Source organism: Hetaerina americana, unplaced genomic scaffold (assembly GCF_022747635.1).
Source record: "Hetaerina americana unplaced genomic scaffold, ioHetAmer1.1.p SCAF_10, whole genome shotgun sequence".
Taxonomy (NCBI): domain Eukaryota; kingdom Metazoa; phylum Arthropoda; class Insecta; order Odonata; family Calopterygidae; genus Hetaerina; species Hetaerina americana.
Window position 1 is genome coordinate 43,055,384 of NW_027286070.1, and position 21,143 is coordinate 43,076,526.

At 34.4% G+C, this 21,143-nt stretch overlaps 1 protein-coding gene across 1 annotated transcript in view; it reads left to right on the forward strand.

Moving 5' to 3' along the window:
• The first annotated feature begins 236 nt into the window (after positions 1-236).
• The window catches only part of Cka (Connector of kinase to AP-1), a 36,651-nt gene continuing 15,744 nt past the window's right edge, over positions 237-21,143 (forward strand). The window contains exons 1-9 of the mRNA XM_071598570.1: positions 237-481; positions 2,530-2,633; positions 2,720-2,872; positions 12,129-12,324; positions 13,455-13,661; positions 15,332-15,476; positions 15,817-15,932; positions 17,896-18,074; positions 19,850-20,019. Coding sequence (XP_071454671.1) covers positions 245-481; positions 2,530-2,633; positions 2,720-2,872; positions 12,129-12,324; positions 13,455-13,661; positions 15,332-15,476; positions 15,817-15,932; positions 17,896-18,074; positions 19,850-20,019 — 1,507 coding nt within the window. The 5' untranslated portion in view covers positions 237-244. The remainder of the gene's footprint in view (positions 482-2,529; positions 2,634-2,719; positions 2,873-12,128; positions 12,325-13,454; positions 13,662-15,331; positions 15,477-15,816; positions 15,933-17,895; positions 18,075-19,849; positions 20,020-21,143) is intronic.

A 21,143-nucleotide genomic window follows, 5' to 3' on the forward strand; every position in this document is an offset into this window, starting at 1 on the left:
TACTGCCTCATCGGCGAGTAAAATGTTCATAGAACTTTCAAATTCCGTTTAAATAAAGAAATCAAGAAAAGTATTATATTATCATGAAAATGTGTTATTCGAACAATAGTGCTACCCATAATTCTTAATATAATTTCTATAAAATTAATAAATGTATATAACATCAAGGCTTGAAAATTTGAATCAAATAGATGTTGACTTTAGTGTTAAATTAAAGCTCTAGTGGCGATATGTCGGCCATGTCATGAAGGTACCTAGTCAGTGCGGTGGGCCTACAATGGAAGATAGTTCCCCATCACAAAATCATGACGGACAATTGGGCCCAGCTAGTGGTGTAATTAGTGTCGGAGGAAAGCAAAACGACGAAAGCAACAAAAGAGCTCAGTATTCAATACCTGGTGTGTTACATTTCATACAACATGAGTGGGCAAGGTTCGAGATGGAGAGATCCCAATGGGAAGTGGAAAGAGCAGAATTACATGTAAATATTGACTTTTAAGCTATACGAATCACTAACTAAGTTTCCTTTGAGTGCTTTAATTTGCAAGGTGTTACTATTTTGCTTAAAATATCCTGTTAAATGCATAATGTCTGGCATCAGTATGTCTGTTGTCTTCGTCTTGCTAGTTTCCATTGGTATGTAGTTCGCCTAACTTGGATTTCGCTGTGTTTGTATCGATGTATTAATTACATATTTATAGCCAGTGAGTGATATATGTGGTGTTTTATTTTCACATTTACAATACCCGAACAGCAACTTTTCAAGTATAATTTAAGTATTTATCATGATTAGTAATAATTGTGTGACATTGTTCCCATTTACAAAGGAATTAGTTCGGTGAATCTTAAAATGTGCCGTAAATCTCTTATTATGATGTATCCTTATGTAATGTGAAAGCGGTACTTTACTTCCTGCGTGTTACGAGTCAAACAAACATCCAGTAACAACCCTTTCCAATGGTGTCGTTGTAACTACCTTATGATTTAAACATATGTTAAAAATCACCATTAATTATTATTCAGAGGTCATTTAGTAGTAATAAAAATGTAGTGCAAAAGTATGGTTAATATTCTTCAATATTTCGATTCCCTATTAAAAGTTACAAGTTGGCCGAATGCTGTTCTATCGAGTTAGTGTTTTACATATATTACATTAAAAGGCAAATTACATATTTGGGTTTAATTGTGACGTAGTTTCGTGTTTGATAATTTGCTTCTTTTGATTAACATTATGTATTTAATTACTTAATCGTAATTCACCCGAAAAAGTATTCGGTTGCTGATACTCTACAGTTATGTTGAAGATTAATTGGGAATAATGTTTAACTCATAATATTAATGTGATATTTTTGCTTTGTTACGTCGTCATTCTTATACTTTAAATCGAAATACGTTTCTTAAAACTCGGTTATCAGTTCCATTCCATCGCTAAGATCTAGATAGCGTTTCAACCATTGATTAGTTTATTATATTACAATTGTTCCAGTTATTAATAACAATTAGCCAAAGTGCGTGACTATTTATTTACAGTAATAGGTACTTAGGTGCACGAGTGGAGATTTGTTTCGAAGTATGGCCTTCAATTTCTCTCTTTTCCGTTTATTCCATTTTATAATCTTTCTTTTTATTACTCTTGCTTGCCACTTTTATGTTTGTGCTTATGCCTCTAACAGTGGTTCAGAGAAGATCGTGATTTTTTCCACTGTTTCATAGTGTCAATTAAGTAACAATGAAAACTATCATAACATTACAAGGTTTGAAAGATGTTAAAATGTAGTGATGAATATGGAATAATATAACATACAATATGGGGACTGCAGCAGAGGATGTACTGCTTATCATCTGTTAAAAGTTGTTTCTAGAAGCATGTTTAATCCTTCAGTATTAGGTCCTAGTCATTGCTCTATTTTGCACTAATTGAAATTAGTCTTGGCCATGTTTCGAATCAGTCAGTCTGTTATAGGCAAGAACAGTTTTATCACTTTGGAAAGCTCACACAGGAAGCCTGAAACAAAATGTGTTAAATTCAAGCGTGTATCCCATAAAAGTAAACAACTTTACCTACAAACATTTCTTTTCTATGTGAATAGTCTCATTGCCCTAAAAAATAAGATGGAAATGTATGGCTTGAAACTTATGTATTATGTTCACTCCTGTGAATTGACTGGCACACTCCAATGTATGCAATTACGTGCCCAAGTGCGCTAGCCCTCAAAACCTTTTATGAATAGAATCAATGATTTCTTCTTGTAGTTACCCATGAAATTGTCTAGCGTTTTTGAAGGTAAGAAGTGTAAAGAACTTACTTAAAATTAAGGACATACTTACCATATTTTGATGTGACTGAGTGCTTCTCTTGATGCGCTTTGTTGAGGTACATTTATATTACCTCAAATTTTGCCCAGGTACTACGTGAAATTTAACTATTTCAGCGCATTTATGATTATTGTTTCATTTATGTTGTAAATATCATAGTCATGAAGTATACTTTAGCTAAATTAATTTACTTAATTCCCAATTTCTTAATAGGCCAGGATAGCATTCCTCCAAGGAGAGCGGAAAGGTCAAGAAAACCTTAAAATTGACCTTGTGAGGCGGATAAAAATGCTTGAATATGCCCTCAAACAGGAAAGGTAACATGGCATAATTGTACTCAGTAATTGGAATGTGCTACTATTTGATTTTTTTTGTATTTCAAGCATGTGTTATCATTTTATAGAGCAAAATTCCACAAGCTGAAATATGGAACTGAGTTACAGCAAGGAGATATGAAGCCTCCAATATTTGAAGAGCCTGGGCCTGAGGCACCAATGGATGGAGAAACTGCGTTTACGAGTGTCAGTTGGAGGCAAGGACGGCAGTTGCTTCGACAGTAAGTTTTGATTCATGCCCTTCATTCCACTATCCTCACACCCCTGCCATGTACCCAAGTTATGCATTGGAGCAAATAATATATGAGAGTTGCTGACTTCGCAATGCATTATGAGTTTGCCCTTCCATAACTCATGTTGTAACATGAGATTCTGAAGAACTCAACTAGCAGGAGCAGTAACTTTAAGGGAACTATACATAATGTGATATGGAAACTGTGTACCATTGAATAAATAGTACATTATTGCAGAGTGGAATCCGTTAAGAAAATGGCTATTTCTAGTCATAAATCTGATTTTTGCTAATTTTTTTGGGAGTCACCATGAGTACCCTATAATTCATTTACAATTGCATGTATTTAATATACATCCTGTTGGGTAGTGGATTTCAAAGTTTTGATCATTGTCCTTAAAGCCCGGTGTCTATGGTATTTGGTATTGGAATGGCATGTTTTCTTTTTCCTTCCTGGTGTGTACATGATATCTTATAGGGAAGTATTGGTATTCTCTCCAGTATATTGGACAACAATGTTTTAGTAGCGTTTTATTCTTTGATTGCTTTAATTTTTTATTTGATGCTTGGTTTTATCATGTTTGTTGTTATGTGGTTTCACATTGCATTCATAAGAGGGGATGTTCATTGTGCATTCTGCTTTAATGATGGTGTTTTCTTGGGTGAAAAACAAAACCAGAAATTTTACAGAAATATATTGTGACTGAAAATTAAGGATGACTTAATTTTTGGTGTTGCATGCTAAGTGTAATCGCCCTTGCAGCACACCGTAGTGGTGGCGGCAGTTGCCATGTAACTAGGTAGAAGCTGAGGGAACCCAGCAGCCTCGCCCAGAACCGAAAATAGGCCCTCTGGTCAGTAACTCAGAGGTCTACCCGTATCTATGCGACTAGTACTGTGACCCTGGAATTGATAAATTTCTTCAGAAGTAATTATTAAATATGAGTATTAGCAACATTGAACACAGTCCAGTCCATCAATCCAGTAATTTTCTCTCCAGGAAATGGTATCATCTACAAACATGAAATATTTTAACTCAGTGAATTGATGATGTAAATAAATTGAAAACAAACTTAACAATAATAAGGACAGAGTGTCGACAGTTATTAAGCCTCAAAATGGACAAAAAACTTCATTCGAGTAGCATTTTACACCAATGGCATAATTGTGTACTAAAGTGATGGAAATTCTTGGAATCATTCAGGCACTCCCATTGTACCAAAATGCCCATTGCACTGAATTGAAGCATTTCTAGTATTTTAGTCCAAATTAGAGGGATTGTTAATTTTCCGTGGGTGATCAGAAAATGATAACGGATTTCCTTTTTCTGATGCATGAATGTATACTCATTGCCACTGCTGGGCCAAAATCAAATGCTCTGGACTTTTATGATTCTTTCAAGATATCATTATCAATCAGCTGTTGATCCCATCAATATTAGGTTTGCCTTGTTATTGGAACTCTCTATTTACTGGAAAAATATGAATAGTGCTCATTGGCAATACAGCATGAACCCTTAGCCAAATATTTGTGAAATGCTTTTTCTCGAAAAAGGGTAACCAAAGTGTCCTCTTAGCTACTTCCTTTGTGTAGAGAAATGTCACTTTGAGGCTGTTGTCCTGCCAGGATCTGGATTAAAGTCCAGCAAACCAGCTCCCATGCCTAAGGCTATGGCCTAGCTGGACGTAGATCCAACCGTACCCGATTGATTAATCCAATCTTCTGAAATAATATGTGCTGATGGATGTAGGTTAATATTGTGGATCACATTTAGATATAATCTTATGAGTAATGATGTTTTATAGAGGCTTAAACCTAGTGTATTATTTGGAGGTTTAAATATCGGTAAAAAGCTTGAAAAAACATGGAAGTTTACTCTCCTGAATATAGGTGGAACTTTTCATGCTTGTTCAACTTGTGAGTTCTCATGCCTAAAAATGTTTAATCAGTGGGTTTGGTTAATTTGTTTCCATTGCAGTGTGTCAGCATCTAGGTCCATGTAAACTTAATGATCTTGGAAGAGGAATGCCCAGGATATGAAATGAGAAATATTTTACCGCTGGATATGTAACTAGCATTAAAAGCTAAGAAGGGAGTTCATTGAGAGAGCTTACATTTTGAATTGTGACCTATCGATATTTTCTCTGTTATAAATTGTCGAGATAGACAGTTATAGTGTGAGGATGTCAAATCTCAGTCATAAAACCGAGTTTGGGTAAAGGGGGAAAATAAGAAACATTGGCATGGGGAGGTTTTTTTTACTCTCATAGACTCTTCCACATTTGCTTGATGTGTATCCTGCACTGATGATCAATGGTTTGTGAAATCTTATAATAACTAATTCCCTTAACTGGATGTCTGTAATTGAAAATGACGTTCACATTAGCGAAGTATGAATTGATGTCAATTCTTAAATAAATCAGTCACCAAGAGCGTTTAATGATATTTATGTATAAATACATATTATTGTCCTTGTTTTGCCTCTTTTACCTTCTTTAGTTTCTAAAATAAGTACTCTAAATATCTCCAAGTTGAAGTGTTTAAATGTAAAAACAGTAGTATGCCTCACTTGAAATATTTCTATTCAAATGACAAATGCAGATTGTAGGTCGATGTGGCAGCCTGCTGTGTGCTACTAATGAATACTCTTAATTAACAGCTAATAAACCTTTGTTAGAATATTGTTTAATGTTGATGAAATTGAGAGAGTCATGCACAAATTCAAATTTTATTTCATTTGTTTTTGTTTTTGCTGATAGAATTTAAATTGTCCCATAATTTTGCTGGGTGACACTCTATGGTCTGATGTGGAAGTTCTTTTTTAGCCATAAGGCAAGTGGCATCACTAAAACACTACATTATTTCTCTTTCCTTGGTCATCATTTTGTTGTACAAGGCCACTCTACTAATGTGCTAAACCGGGAATTACTTCAGTGCAAGTATTACTATTAAAGAGTAAATTAAACAAATATATGGCTCAGGGACCTTCCATGATTCCTTTTGGCATTGACAGACAGCAATTTTGCTTTTATTGCTGTTATCTTTGCCTAGGTAGATTCCATTCATCGTTTGGTGTCTGTTAGTTCGTTGTTTGGGTGATGTGACCATGGGTCATAAAATGGTTTTTAAAGCAAAATGCACTACAGAGAATCTAATTGAAACCTCAGCATATGTCAAAATGTATGAGGAAAAAAGGAAATTAATAGATTCTGGCATATTTCTATTGGAAATTTCAAATATCCTCAGTGGTGGTAGGCATGATACTGTAAAAGTTCTCCAATTTGAAGGTAAATAATGAACTTTGACACTTTTAAATGAGGTTTAAGATCATTTTAAAAGGGTCAAAGTTCATTATTATTCAAACTCCTAGTTCATTGGGTAAATGGAAAGAAAATCCATCGGTACTTTCAACATTTTCATGATTCCCACCAAGGAAAAACTTCTGCCTTGCAAGAAGAAAGTAATGTTTCATCAAGACAGTGCACCAGCTGACAAATCTGTTATTGCAATGGCCAAAATTCATGAATTAAAGTTTTGCTAGCTCATGCACCCTATTTGCCAGATTTAGCCCCCTCTGATTTTATTCTGTTCACAAAGTTGAAAAAATGGCTTGGTGGTCAAAGATTTTCGGGCCGTGGGCCGTGAAGAATTTATGTCAGCAGTTGATGGCCATTTTGAGGAGCAACACAGTTCTTTTTATAAAAAAGTTATCAAACTTGTTGAACATCAGTGGGAGCAGTGTATAGAGCTGGAAGGAGATTATGTTGAAAAATAATTGCATTTTTTTTCCCCAAAAATGTTGTGTTTTCCTTGTTGGGTCGGGTACTTCTGGGACCACCCTCGTAGTTTCTTTTTTAAACACCACAGATAATAAGTTGAGTTATTTTGTGGGAGCTACCAGCAAAAATTGAAGAAGATGAGATTTAAAAAGCCTGTTAATGGTTTTTCTCTTTTCTTCAAAATATTGTGTTAGTTTATGAATCCTTAAACATATTTATGCTAATTTATGTTACTCATTTCTCAGGATTGTTAATATTGGGGTACCTACCCTGGGGCTTATGCAATACGGCACTCCTAACTAACGTGATATCAAATATCGTTGCTATGCTACAGGATCATTAGAAAAAAATTATTATCTATAATAAATGTGACATGAAATATATTTTTTTAAAGCTGTAGAACACATAATATCCACATTTCTGGGCTGTGAAATTTAATTAATTGTCATTCTTATTGCATAATATAGCCTTTTTTTTAAAGGATTGCTAACAGTTAATAGGTAATTGTCCAAGGCAATCAAAAATCAATGTATAAATAGATAAAAATGCAGTAATTTTTACTGAAGACAATTTTTACTTCAAGACTTTTCTTCTTCACACAACAAGAATTCACTTTGAGTATTATATTTGAGAGGTACTCTGCGGGATGTCTCTACGTCATTTGAATAAGTGTTCAGTATTGGCTATGTAATGGCTGTCTTGATCTTCATGAGTACCTAATGTTGTAGCCCACTGATTGATATTCCAATTAATTGATTTTACTATAAATAATGATGAGAATGGTTTCAAATATGTTAATATGGAAGTAATCATGGATAAGATCATTAAAAATTACATTTGTCAATTATTAAAATGTTATTGGATAATCACAGTTTGTGCATTTAGATTTCTACTATAAGTTACTTTCAGGATGCACCTGTATAGACTCTTCAGTATTAGATTTCTAGTATTAATTAAATTTAATTATGTATGAAGTAATGAGCTGGATTAAAAGGAAAAAGATTTTGGCTTTGAATTCCATTGACAAAAGAATTGATCCTTTCTGGCTTACATGTACCATGGCATCTGCGGATTACACAAATTAGGTGATGAATAATACCTCCTATGTAATAAAATTTGCCACAAAAGTGAGATTTTGTAAGTGAGAATGAATTGTTCCCTGAAGTATTGTAAGTTATGTGAAATTAACTTTATTGTAATTTTGGAAATTAAAAAACTTGCTTTTAATTTCATTCATGGTGTAAAGTGTGCTGATGTTGTAAACTTAAAATTCTATAACACAGTAACTACAAATGATACATGTTCCAGGGTGCTCTGTGAGCCATAAATAATTATTATTATTATTATTACTTTTTATTTGCCCAGAGATCACATTACAAAAATACCAGGTGGGTGAAGTATGTACATGATATAAGGCACGTCAATGAGGAGCAAAGACACAGGCTCAGTTAAGATACATAAAAGAATAGATGCTCATAGTTACATAAGTGTTTGGTACAAACCCATGAACATCGGCTGTAACATGCACATACAATATCAAATTCAGAAAAATCATTGATCACAAACATGAATCAGACCATTACCATTGCTAGAAACTAAAAGTATGAACTTACTGGTCGGGAATATTGTTGAGATATTCATCAACCGAGTAAAACATATTGCGTTGTAGATATCTTTTTAGTTTATGCCTGAATACGGCAGTTCCCTGTGTATCCTTGATACTTTTGGGTAGTTTGTTAAATAATCTGATGCCCATTTCATTGGGTCCTAATTTCAATGCTTTAGTTCTTATATTCCCATAATGGAAGTCATTCCTGCCTCTGGTGTAATGATGATGATAGGCAGAGTTAAGAGAATAGTTGCCGATGTTATTTTTTATATATAGAATTAAAAACATAATGTAGATGCATGGGAGTGGTAGCAAATTTAATTCATGGAAAATAGGCCTTGATGGAGCATTGTAAGGTTTCCTGGCGATGATTCTAATAGCTTTCTTTTGCATTTTAAAGATGGTTTGAGAAATAGCAGCTGATCCCCATAATATTATACTGTAGGTTATATTTGAGTAAATTTCCCCATAGTACAAATTGAGTAGTACAGTTTTACTTGTAGTTTCATACAGGTGTCTTAATAAGTAGCAAGTTGAACTGAGCTTGTGTTGGAGGGCTTTTACATGAGTACATTCATACACATACATACACACATTCATACATACTACCTTGATCAAAAAGTTCCCGGAATAACCACCGTGTGGCGCTCCCATCGTTCCGATTTGAGTTCTGTTTTTTTTGTTAAATTGGTACATCTGTTGTTGATATTCCCTTTAAATCTTAGTGTCATAACTTGACATTTGCAAAAGTTACGGTCGGTTTTCGGTATGTCCATCAGTGCTTCCTGCGATTTTTCCATTACTTCCTCTCGGCTGCTAAAACGCGTTCCCCGTAATGGTTTTTTAACTCGATTGAACAGAAAGAAGTCACAGGGAGCCAAATCAGGTGAATTCGGTGGCTGTTGGATGGTATTTGTTGCATTTTTCGTCAAAAAATTACGAATAATGATAGCACTGTGCGACGGTGCGTTATCATGGTGCAAAATCCACGAGTTTTCTGCCCACATTTCTGGTCTCTTTCGGCGAATTGCTTCACGCAAACGTCTCATAACGCCCAAATAATACTCTTTGTTTACTGTCTGGCCTTCTGGCAAAAATTCATGATGCACTACACCGTTGTAATCCATGAAAACCGTCAGCATTGCCTTCTTTTTTGACTGAAAACGACGTGGTTTTTTTGGTCTCGGCTCATTTGGTGAACGCCATTCACTTGCCTGATGTCTGGATTGCGTGTCGTACTCATAAACCCACGTCTCGTCTCCAGTAATGATCCTTTTGATGAATGTGGGATCGGATTCAGCCTCGCAAATCATGTCTTTTGCGACGTCAACTCTTTTTTGTCTCTTTTTTGCATGAAATTGAGGTCTTTTGGAACCAACTTTGCTGCTACACGACGGAAACCCAAATCATTAACCACAATGTCTTGGGCGGATCCATAGGCAATGTTCAAGTCCTCCGCTATTTCTCTGATGGTTAATTTGCGGTTATTGACCAACATTTCTTTTACTTTATCAATTTTTTCACTGACTTTCGATGTCGATGGTCTGCCACTGCGTTCATCATCTTCGATTGACTCACGACCACTTCTGAACCGCTCGTGCCACTGGTAAACGACCGTTTTTTTTAGAGAATCGTTGCCGAAACACTTTTCCAACATTTCCAACGTCCGTGCGCCACTAAATCCGTTTTTTACGCAAAATTTAATACAAGTTCGTTGTTGCAAATTTAAATCCATTTCTGCAATTGTAAAAAATCGCCAACACACACAGAGATAGATGTACTCTTGGCTACGTAACTTTTGCAAATGTCAAGTTATGACACTAAGATTTAAAGGGAATATCAACAACAGATGTACCAATTTAACAAAAAAAACAGAACTCAAATCGGAACGATGGGAGCGCCACACGGTGGTTATTCCGGGAACTTTTTGATCAAGGTAGTACACACTGAGAATTGCATATCAGAGTTGTTATCCTATTTGTGAGGAATATTTAATTGTACTCCTTAATTACGGGTGATGCACAATTTTTCACTCTCATAATAAGCCTTCCTTTCTCTAAGTACAAGAATTGTAGAATGTAGCATTGCTCTCCAAATTATGGTGGAAATAAGCTTAGGAACAAAAAGAAACCTCATGAGCTAGGAATTACGCATAGAACAAAGCATAAGGCCTATCATAAATGCAACAGCATTGCAAGTCATTCACGAAAGAGATGACTTTAAAACTTTCATGAGTAAAATACCTCAGAAACCCAATAAAGTTGCATTAATTTTGGTCTGAACCTTTCAATTGTTTCATAAAATATTATTGCAGATGTCTACCTCTAACCTCTTCCTTACCACTTAGAGTACATGCTGCATATTACCTTTCCTATTTTGCAAATTTAGATTGCACTCCAGTTTTTAACATTGCTTTAAATAATGACTTTGTGGTATCACTTCAGGAAAATTATTGATTGATTAATGTATGATAACTGAGGTTATGAAATGACACATTTTCAATGCAGTAAATCAAAGGTCATGTGGATAGGAAGAATTTGCTCATTCATAAATAAATGCCAGGCATGAAATAGGAATGTTCTAATTTATTCTTTGCAATATTGATATTATATTGATTGGTATAATATTGACAATTGGTTCCAGAGTTAAAATGTAATATCCTATACAGTAGAACTGCCGCGGTTGAAAAAATACACTTTTGAAAGTACTAGGCAGTGAGATACCTTCAAAGAAACAGCAGGAGATTCTGAAACAGTAGGATTAATGGAGTTATCCAGAAACGTACATTACAATGCAACAATTTCATAGCGTGAAAACATTGGCCTTGGCCAGAATTAGTTATAGACTTCAAAATTGTTGGATTGCAGTGAGATGCAGTTGACTCCTTATCACTGTGGGACCAGGCCTCTGGTTACGAATTGTGGTGGCCAGGAATTTTGAAACCATATTAAAATGTAATTAAATGGTTTTAAATTGACAGAAAGTATTGTGCATTAATAGTACCAATCCATACCCACATTTCATTATATGGTAGAGCTTGAGTCATCAGTAAGGGGTAAACCTTATTTTTATCCCAATCTCACTGATCTTTGTTCATGTGTAGGAAAATGGAAAATGTTTATTTAATTAAGCAAAATTATCAGTAACAATAAAATACTGTTAATATTGTTACATGTTTTATAAATCATGTTTCTCTGTATACTGCCTAACTATGATGGATACATATTTTGTCATGCAATCACCATTGCAAAAGTTTAAAAAATAGGAAAATGTTGAGCCTTAAAAAGTCACTGCATAATTAAGCCAAACCACATGATTAAACCCAAAAGTAATTATGGTGTTTTTTCCCCTGTTGATTATATTCATCTTTCATTAAAATTTTATACTGCTTGTTCCCCGATGCCATAACTATCACTTTTCAATGTCACCACAAATTGCACATTAATCTCATTTCAGCTACGTTTCCTTTCCACCAATTATAAATGCTTTTCTGACAACATTTCAATCTTAAATTGTCGGGTATAACTTCATTTCCTCTGGTAGAAACATCAAAATATTTCACTGTTCATTTATTTCATGGTAGCCATGAGTATGTTGCAGTCAAATGTTCAACATTGTATATTATTGGTGCCTCACATTGAATTGTTAGAAACTCAAAAGTAACCCTTAAATGTTTGTTAATTTTGACAGGCATCTTAGTGGTTCCATTCCATGAAGCAATGAATTTCCAGAAATTAACATAAATGTACTATATGGAAAATTTATAAGCATATTATTATTTTGGATGAATTTTCAGCAGTACATAAAGAACACTTATAAATGCTCAATGTATAAATGAAATTTCATTCTTTTTTAAGGTATCTGCAAGAAATAGGTTACACTGATACGATAATAGATGTTCGATCAAACCGAGTGAGGTCTCTGCTTGGTTTGAATAATAATGCTGAAAGCGAAGAAAATCTTAACAATGCACCGGTTCCATCAGTGAATGGCAATGAATCTTCAAACAAGAGAGCCAGTGAAAATCAAGGGAGGAGAACACCTGCAAAAAAGGTATGTTTATTCATCTGTGGATGTTGTAATTTTGATCATTGAACATAAATGAAAAATTGCTATCACATGAATCATCCCATATAATGTAACTAACGGTTGTGACTGGAGCTTATTTGGTATATTACATCAGCCCTTTAAATGTCACCTGTGTCAAAATAAATTCAGTATAGCAAGTTGGATGTAAATCACAAACGCATCAGTCTCTGTGGAAAGCATTTAGTGATTTTTTTTGGTTATGGGGATGTAGTGCCAAAATAATTAATCATTATGCGACCAGAGGTGTGCTTATCCCTTCATTCAAGTTAGTCAACCATTTTGGCATGAGGGGAAAAGATATAGTGAATTTTTCAGTACTTTCTCCCATTGCATTTCGTGTTTCTCTCCAACTATTATAACTACATAATTCCTTCTCATCACAGAGATGTCTTACCTACATAATATAGGTGGAAAGGGTTTTATGCTATCCAATGCCAAAATGTTTCCATCAGATAGATTTATAGATTTATTCACCCTAGAATAATACATAATTGTATGGGCTTTGTTAAACATTCAATCAAATTTGCAGGTACATTAGATTTACATTTATGCAAATTCATACACATATGGACAGTCACTTGTTCTTATGTCTGTCACCAAAGTAGAAGGATTAAAGAGAAAAAATAATCCGCAAGATGTGTAATTTATGTATATTTTCTCAGTAAATTCATTTAAGTATTACTGGCTTCGACACACAGGCGATACTATCAATATTTTCTATTAACACCATTAGTTCCCTCATTTTATATTTCTTTTCCTTGGTGGTATTTCTTTCTTTAGTTGCTTGGATAGCCTGAGATTAACCCGATATTAGGTTCAATAATCTCTATATTATTTTCTATTGCTGGCTCATATTATAGAGCTAAATTGCTTAAAGCTGCAAGAAAACTCTGTTAAATCAAGTTATTTTAATACTGGGTTGCTCCCGTGAGTTTCCAGACTGCTAAGAAAAGCAGTACAGGAAATCTTCAAATTGAGTAAACAAGGATGCTAATGGTTAACACACATGTTAATAAAATGTTTCACTGAATTGAATATATCAGTCATACTTGAAAATTGAGAATCACTGTACCTGCTATTTGTCACATCTTTAGGCTCCCCCTTCATCTTTGGCTGAAGCCATGATCCTGGACACAGAGGCAGCCGTCATGGCAAACTTTGAATTCCTGGCTCACACTGATGTGGATATGGACGATGAAGAGATGAGTGACCCTGAGGAGCCCCCAGACGATGAAGCAGAGGAGGAGGAAGACGAGGACGATGATGAAGATCATGTGAAACAGGCAAAGAGGAAGGGAAAGGTATGTAATAATAGCATCATCTGATTTCATCCATTTAACCAAGATCATGCAACTGAAGGCCAAGTCACATGGTTATTTGCATCATAAATATTTCCAGCCTATCATCAGTGATAATTGTCATCCTCAGGTATTTAATTCAAATATACCCTATGCCTTGTACTCCCAATTTCTCTCATTTATTGTCCAAAATATTGTTAAGAAAAATAAGGATTGCAGGAAACTTGGTACTGGAGCAGTACCAATAATAACCAATCAATTAAATAACCCAGGAAGTAGAGATAATACATACGGTTCTAACTTAAATTTGATGCCTTGCAGATAATTTCTTGGCATACAGGCTTAAATAACTCTATTATTTTCATTCCCTCTAAAGAACTGAATTTATGTGTGTGTCAAAGGAATGTAATATTATTTTAATGGCTAATTAAGGCAGAAACATTTTTATTTCATGTTTAAATGATACTTTCTTATGTATTTAGATGATAATTCTTATGCATTTAGATGATATTTTCTTACATAATGCACTTAAATTTGAACGGTGTCTTATAGATAATAGTGATTATCATTGATGCTATGCTTATTTGTTATTCATGTGGATATCTCCCGGCATTATGAATGATGTTAATTTTTTAAAGTAATTTAAAATTTCAAGATTCTATATTTCTTATGTAGTGCTGTGATCAAAGCTTTGTTTTACTGTGAGTCTGTAAACTCTTCAGAATTTGAAAGGTAATGCTTATTGGGAGATACAAATCTTTCTCTTGCACTATGGTTTCAGGGATGAGAGAGGAACTATATTCAGAGAAATACCATGCATAAATACCTCATTTATTTTGCTGAATCCCACTTTTTTTATGTGTCACTCTGAAGTGATATCAAATTATTGTATTTTTTAATATTCATTTAGGAAGGAAGCTGCCTTATATAAATTGCCCAAAAAATTATGTTAATTTTTTTCCAGCTTAATATTTTTAATCTTTTGAAATATGAACAATGGTCCTTTTTTATCATAAAATAGTGAAAATTTAATATTTTTTATCTTTTTGTTACTGCCTAGCCCTCCAACAGGTAGTGGACTGAAAAATGGCAAACTTGAATTTCTCCTGTTGGGTAATGGGAAAATCAAATTTTTTGAAGCATAAGTACTAAAAGCGCTTTGTTATGCATTACTTACATGCTTAGAATTGGACACATACAAATATCACCCAAATTCCATTCAATCAGAGTGAAAATGAGCAAAGAATGGTTTTATGCAATTAAGAAATTGCTAAATTGCTTTAAAATTGAAATTACATAACACTGTAATTATAAAGTTAGTTCAAATATTTATTTGATTTCAAGGAAAATTGAAAAATTCGCTCATAAATGAAAATAATATATCAATGTATTTGGATTTAAGCCAAACACCAAATTAATTGAGAATGAAGATTTGACATTAAAATTTATAATAATATTTGAATTTGAATTTCAATGAACAAAGCATCCAGCTGCAAGACTGAGATTGGTTCAAATTTTAATTTGTCTCATCCATAGAAATAACTGTCAATTGCTATATTTAGTGTAACAGAAACATTTAATAATGAGAGGCCTCTTGGGTATTATTAATATGCAAGAGGCTCTTATGGAAGTCAATTGAAGCAAACTTTAATTTTATGGCTTTTTTCCTTCAGCTGACCTCCTCCCCCCTCCTCCTGGAAGGACTCTCAGAAGATGTGGACGCAGCTGCTGATGAAGTTCTCCATGAGCTTCATCTTTTAACGGAATCTGAGTATGTCTCTGGAGATTCAAGAAACCAAGGAGAAACAGCCGATTGGGGTGAGAAATCAAATGCTTAGCAGTCTCAGGTTACTTGAAGGTAGTGAAAAGTATATTGTCACTATTCACCATTTTAAAAAGGTATTTTTTCGCTAAACATTGTATTAACTGATCATCTTTTTCATCTCAAAAATGAAAAAAATAAAACTTGCGTAGTGTATTTAGTGTGAAAATATAACACCCAAAAAAGGGTTTTAACATAGGAGTTTCATTTTTGATTTCTGAAATTATTTCAATGAATGGATCATTAGGTTTTATATTAATTCTCAAGGCATAATTGCAGCGTTTAGTCGATATTCACTTTCTGTTCTCTCTCCCTTACATGCTCATTGCTCCTCAGGTGCTCGCAGACAACTTGCCACTGGTAGTGGTGGGGAGGAGGCTCTTGACTCAAGCCTTGGGCTGGGAGAGCTGGCTCAATTGACTGTGAATAATGAAGCAGAAGCTACGTACGATGTAAGTACTAGAAAAGTTAACATAATAACCGATAATAATAGCCAAGAGGTTCTGCATTGGCATAATTTTCATATTTGCTTCTTTGCGATGGTAGAAACTGTAGAACTGTATTTATCCGAAGGTACACTTTGAATGCCATGTTTTTATCAGAGAGGAATGCATCCTTCATTCACCTAAGTCCTTTGATTTTTATTGTTCATCTCGCTTTCATACAAAGTGGGCTAATTTCCTTTGAATGGAAAAATTCCATTTCATCCAAATGTTATTGATGTCTCTGCTTGAAATTATATCATGCTACACAATGCATCAACCAAAGAGAAATTTTTAAATTTTAGCTCATAAATATTAGCTTATGATACAGTCCAAATTTTATAGACTTATTTGTAGAATTAGATCAAGTGTATGGAAAATTTTTAAAAGAAAAAGAATGCACATATCCCAAAAGAAACTATTTACATAATGTGCTAATTTTTCTTGAAATAGTTATATCCTGTAATAGTTAAAATATGATTCTGCGTGCATCCCAAAAAACCATAGCCATCAACTTGGCAGCTGATATCCCTGTCTTTGTCTTCTTTGGAGCTGGATCACCTTAAGAAACCCATTTTTTGACTTCCTTTGTCTCTGGAGTGACGTATCTATGTTTCGTCCATAGGAATGTATTGACGCAGATACTAAACAGTCAGGATTGTGATTGTAAAGCACCTAACCAGCCTCCAAATTGATTGCACCAATGTATTAATTCTCCTTTGAGAGCAAACACAGTATCCATCTTGCTGAGATTTTTTTCACACCTTAGTTTTCGTGCAAAATTGAAAACAAGTCACCTTATTATATACCTGTGGCCTTAACTATGATGCAAAATTTAATTCATAGAGCACACAAAGCCATGTCGTGGGTTTTTTAATTCATTTTGAAGGAACCCAATTCCATGCAATGCCCTGAACAATTTTAACATATTTAAACTCATTAACCCAATTGTAAACAGTCTCAAACACAGGAGTAGATTTCCATGAACTTTATTAACTGACCCTCAAGATCTTTTGGTGTTAAACCTTTTAAATAGAAGTGTTTACGCAGAGCATGAAGCCCATTATTTTTATTTTTCTCAATAAACAAAAGTTTGTTGATCCAATCAATTACAGAAATGAAACCATCTCTTGGATTTTCTTAGGAATTGTTGAATGGCCCACGTACCGCAAAAAATATTTTGGTGAATGTTTTGCTTTCCAGTGAGGTAGTGCTTCACTGTGGTTACAGTTCAGACAAAAGCTCACCCATGTTACTTTATAGTCCATCTTATGACCCCAACTAGTGAGGGACACTATTAGACTTATTGAAAGACTCACAATGGAAGAAAATTAATACAATTCCATGTTTTCCTTTTCTTGTGGTGCTAAATTGAATTAATGGGCGGCATGATAAATTTGATATGAGCAAACATTTCATTATAAACTTAATGTTAAAGATGTGCAATACATGTCTACCAATTAAGGGCTCATCACTTGTTTACTGTTACTCATGAACATGCTTTATACCATTATAAAATTTTGGATTTGTATCCTAATCAGACGCTTAAATTTTCAAGTGGAATTGATTGAAAATAATTGTAAGATTGCTTAAAAAATACATGTGTATGTAAATAAGTGTGGTCTTATTCATTTTGAAATGGGATGCAAGTGGGATTAAAATTAAGAAAATAATGGTAAATTCATCATTACAAATATTTACAATGATTCATTCTATGCTTTTTACTGGGTTAACTTAATGTAATATTTTTCAAGAATCAATGTTAGAATATGGCATCGAAGGACAAATGTTGAATCATTCTTCCCATTAATGTGTCCATTTTTATCTTGCTTTATTTTCAAATAATAAAGTAGTTATACTGCTAAAGTACCTCTAGACTTTTAAGGAATTGACATCATAGTGTTGTTGTCTTATCCTGTTTGAATCTTTATAGCAGCTGGCAACGACGAAGGAGCCATTTAGGAAGACATGGAATGCTAAGTATACGCTAAGGAGTCACTTTGATTGTGTGAGAGCTTTGGCTTTTCATCCAGTGGAGCCTGTTCTCATTACTGCCAGTGAGGATCACACCCTTAAATTATGGAACCTACAGAAAACAATACCAGCTAAAAAGTTAGTAATATTTTATTACCACCAGTACACATTGTAAACCATTTAACACTGCTGCTAATTTAGCCCTTCACCAGTTTAAATTTTCTCTAAACCCATTATTGGAAGCCTAATACAGTGGTGCCTCAAGTTGTGTGCAATTCATTAGCCAGCAGTTCCAAACCCAATTTTTCAATTTACTCATGTTGCAACTTGATTAATCCATTCCCATATTTTGGAAAAAGTACAAAATTGCCTCTCTGTAGAATTGTTATAGGTGTTAAAAATGAAATCTTTGGCTTTACATGCTTTTTATAAAAATCATGTACCATTTTATTTAAAAATATTGATTTCTTTGTTACTGGTTTTATAGTTTGGTTTTTATCAGTTGTTATCAGTTTCCTATGCCAGCAAGGAAAATGTGGTACCTATAGTCCTAATGAGAGTCCACTACATTGAGTTTATAGTGTATGTATCGTAGCATATTATTTTGTTATGCAAATTCAAGGGATGGTAGCTTTGACGGCATAGTTATACATTGATTTGGAATGTTTTTTGATTTATAGAGTCATCTGAAGAGAATATGCAGAAGTGTTGCAAAATCAAGGCAGTTATATTTTATACGTTTTGAACAACTTTGACAGATGCTACTGTCAGTTGTCAAACCTTTTTTTTTCTATCGTTAAGTTGGCTAATTGCCTGAATCTCCTTGGGCCCATTAGTATTTGCTGTAATTTAACTTAAATATAAAATATTGCTATTTAAAATATTCCCAAGCGTGTGATTGATAAAATACAATGCTAAAATCATATGTGATAGAACTTTCACGGTAACCTGTTTTAATGATTATGATTATCCTTGGGTGAAATATTGGAGGAAAGTAAGTGTATATAATGGCTTGGATGGAAAGTGTGGGGAATGATGAGGTCTACTTTGGGTGAAAATATATAGTGTAACTAAGAATGGGTTAGATATTTATTTAGTGGGGTTGCATTCTTTCTCATTCAATTGTGAGATGTTGGAAGGATGGAATTGGGGTCAGTTTTGTGATTTCTGTATATTTGCCACTGTGGTGTCAGAGTCAAAATTGTCAGATGAGTTCAAACATATCAAGAATGTCCACTATAATTTATAACTTTGCTAAACAAAACTGCAGAGGTAAAGATTTTGAAAGTTGATGTGCTGTGGTTTGGAGAGAAGATAGCATTTTAATGTTGTTTAATCGTAACCTATTTAACCATAGCCATTTTATCGTATTTTGGCCTATACATATGTATGTCCCTCAAGCAGCATTGCAATCCTGGTATTCAAACTTTATATGACCAGATTATGATGTATTGCATATCTTCTCTGTATTGCATGGTTTTACGGGTGATTCTGACTTAGAATACTGGTTTAATGCAATTTGATGGATTTTTAGGAATCAGATTGTCAAATCAAATTTACTTCAATGGTATAGTTGTGTGAAGTTGAATTTAATTGAGCATTTAAAGTATCATTATCTGTCCTAGTTTTAATATGAAGTCATATCAGCAACAATATGTTGTTCATTATAGGCAGGGTAATCTTTTGATTGACAAAATCTTGAAGCCATGCAGTTGATCTGGCAAAGTTTAAAATACTCATGATTCAAGAAGAGTTACATTGTAGCCCACTAGATGGGGAAAACTTCAAATGAGGGTCAATCACTTATATATGCCCAATGTCGTGCCAAATTTTTATCTTGTAAATAGACCAGAATGCTTTATTTGGATGCAGTGTTTGAGGTAGGAGTTCTTTAGTTCCTTTCTCTCTTTCAGGTCAGCATCCTTGGATGTTGAGCCGCTGTACACGTTCCGCTCTCACACGGGTCCTGTTCTTTGTTTGGCCATGGGTCCTTCCGGTAAGCAATGCTACAGTGGAGGACTGGATGGAGCCATCCACTGTTGGAATTTGCCCAGTGCCAACATTGATCCATATGATGCCTTTGGTAAGAGCAATGTCTTTAAATTAAACAGACTTCATCATCATAATTATGATATTTCTATCCTAGGAGGAAATATCGCTAAATTGCCGTTGTTAGGGTTTCCTAACCTTTGTTTCCTGGTTCTAAGATTTTTAGTCCTTCATATCTATGCACAAATCATCGTACTTCCTCTTTTCCCATTAATCTTTCCTTTTCTGATGATTATTCTGCATGCAGTCTCTGCCTTGTTCTTTTCATGATACCTCATTCTTCTTCAAACCTTTCCAGTCAACTAATTCATAACCCTTTCATGATGAGTTTGGCAGTTGATCTCAAAAGTTCCATTTACTGGTTTCTATGCTGTATCTATTGGTGCATAAATATTTCTCCTGAAATGAACATTTGGTTGAGACATTTTTTAAATGTCATCTCTTCAGAATTCTGCTTATTTATATTCGAGCCTAGTAATGAAAAGACTAATTTATTTTTGAAAATGGGTTGTTTTTCGGAGTATTCGCCATGATAATCAATACATACTTACTTGCATATGCTCGGACCAGTTTTCGTAACACTTTTTCCACCATGGTTGAGGTACCTTCAAAACATTTATTTTGAATGCAGTAATGGCTTCTTCAGGTGCCGAAAAACCTTGGCCCCACAATTTTTTATTGTTAACGGGAATTAAAGGAAGTCATTTGGTGCTAAAGCAGGGCTGCACAGAGGATGACCCATCAATTCGACATTTTGGTCAGTCAAATAGGTAATTGTTTCAGCCGATCTGTGAGAGCTTGCATTGTCATGATGAAGAATGATCCTTCGTGGCCACTTCTTTTTCCGTATTTCACGAAGCACTTCTGGTAAACAATTGCTCGTGTACCATTCAGAATTCATGGTCCAATGTTGCTCTAATGGTACGGCTGCCACAAGTTCAGTTATTCCAAAGAAATATGCAATCATTGCTTCGATGTGCTTCATGCATGAATCGCTTAAGTTGGATTTGGCTCGTCTTGGAAGGCCCCATACAGTTGATTGCTGTTTTGTTTAGGGCTCGTATGCCTAGATCCAAGATTTGTCACCTGTGTAAAAGTTATACATATGCAGCTTTTTAAGCACCGCAATTGCATTTCTTGAGCATTTCTTTGTACCAA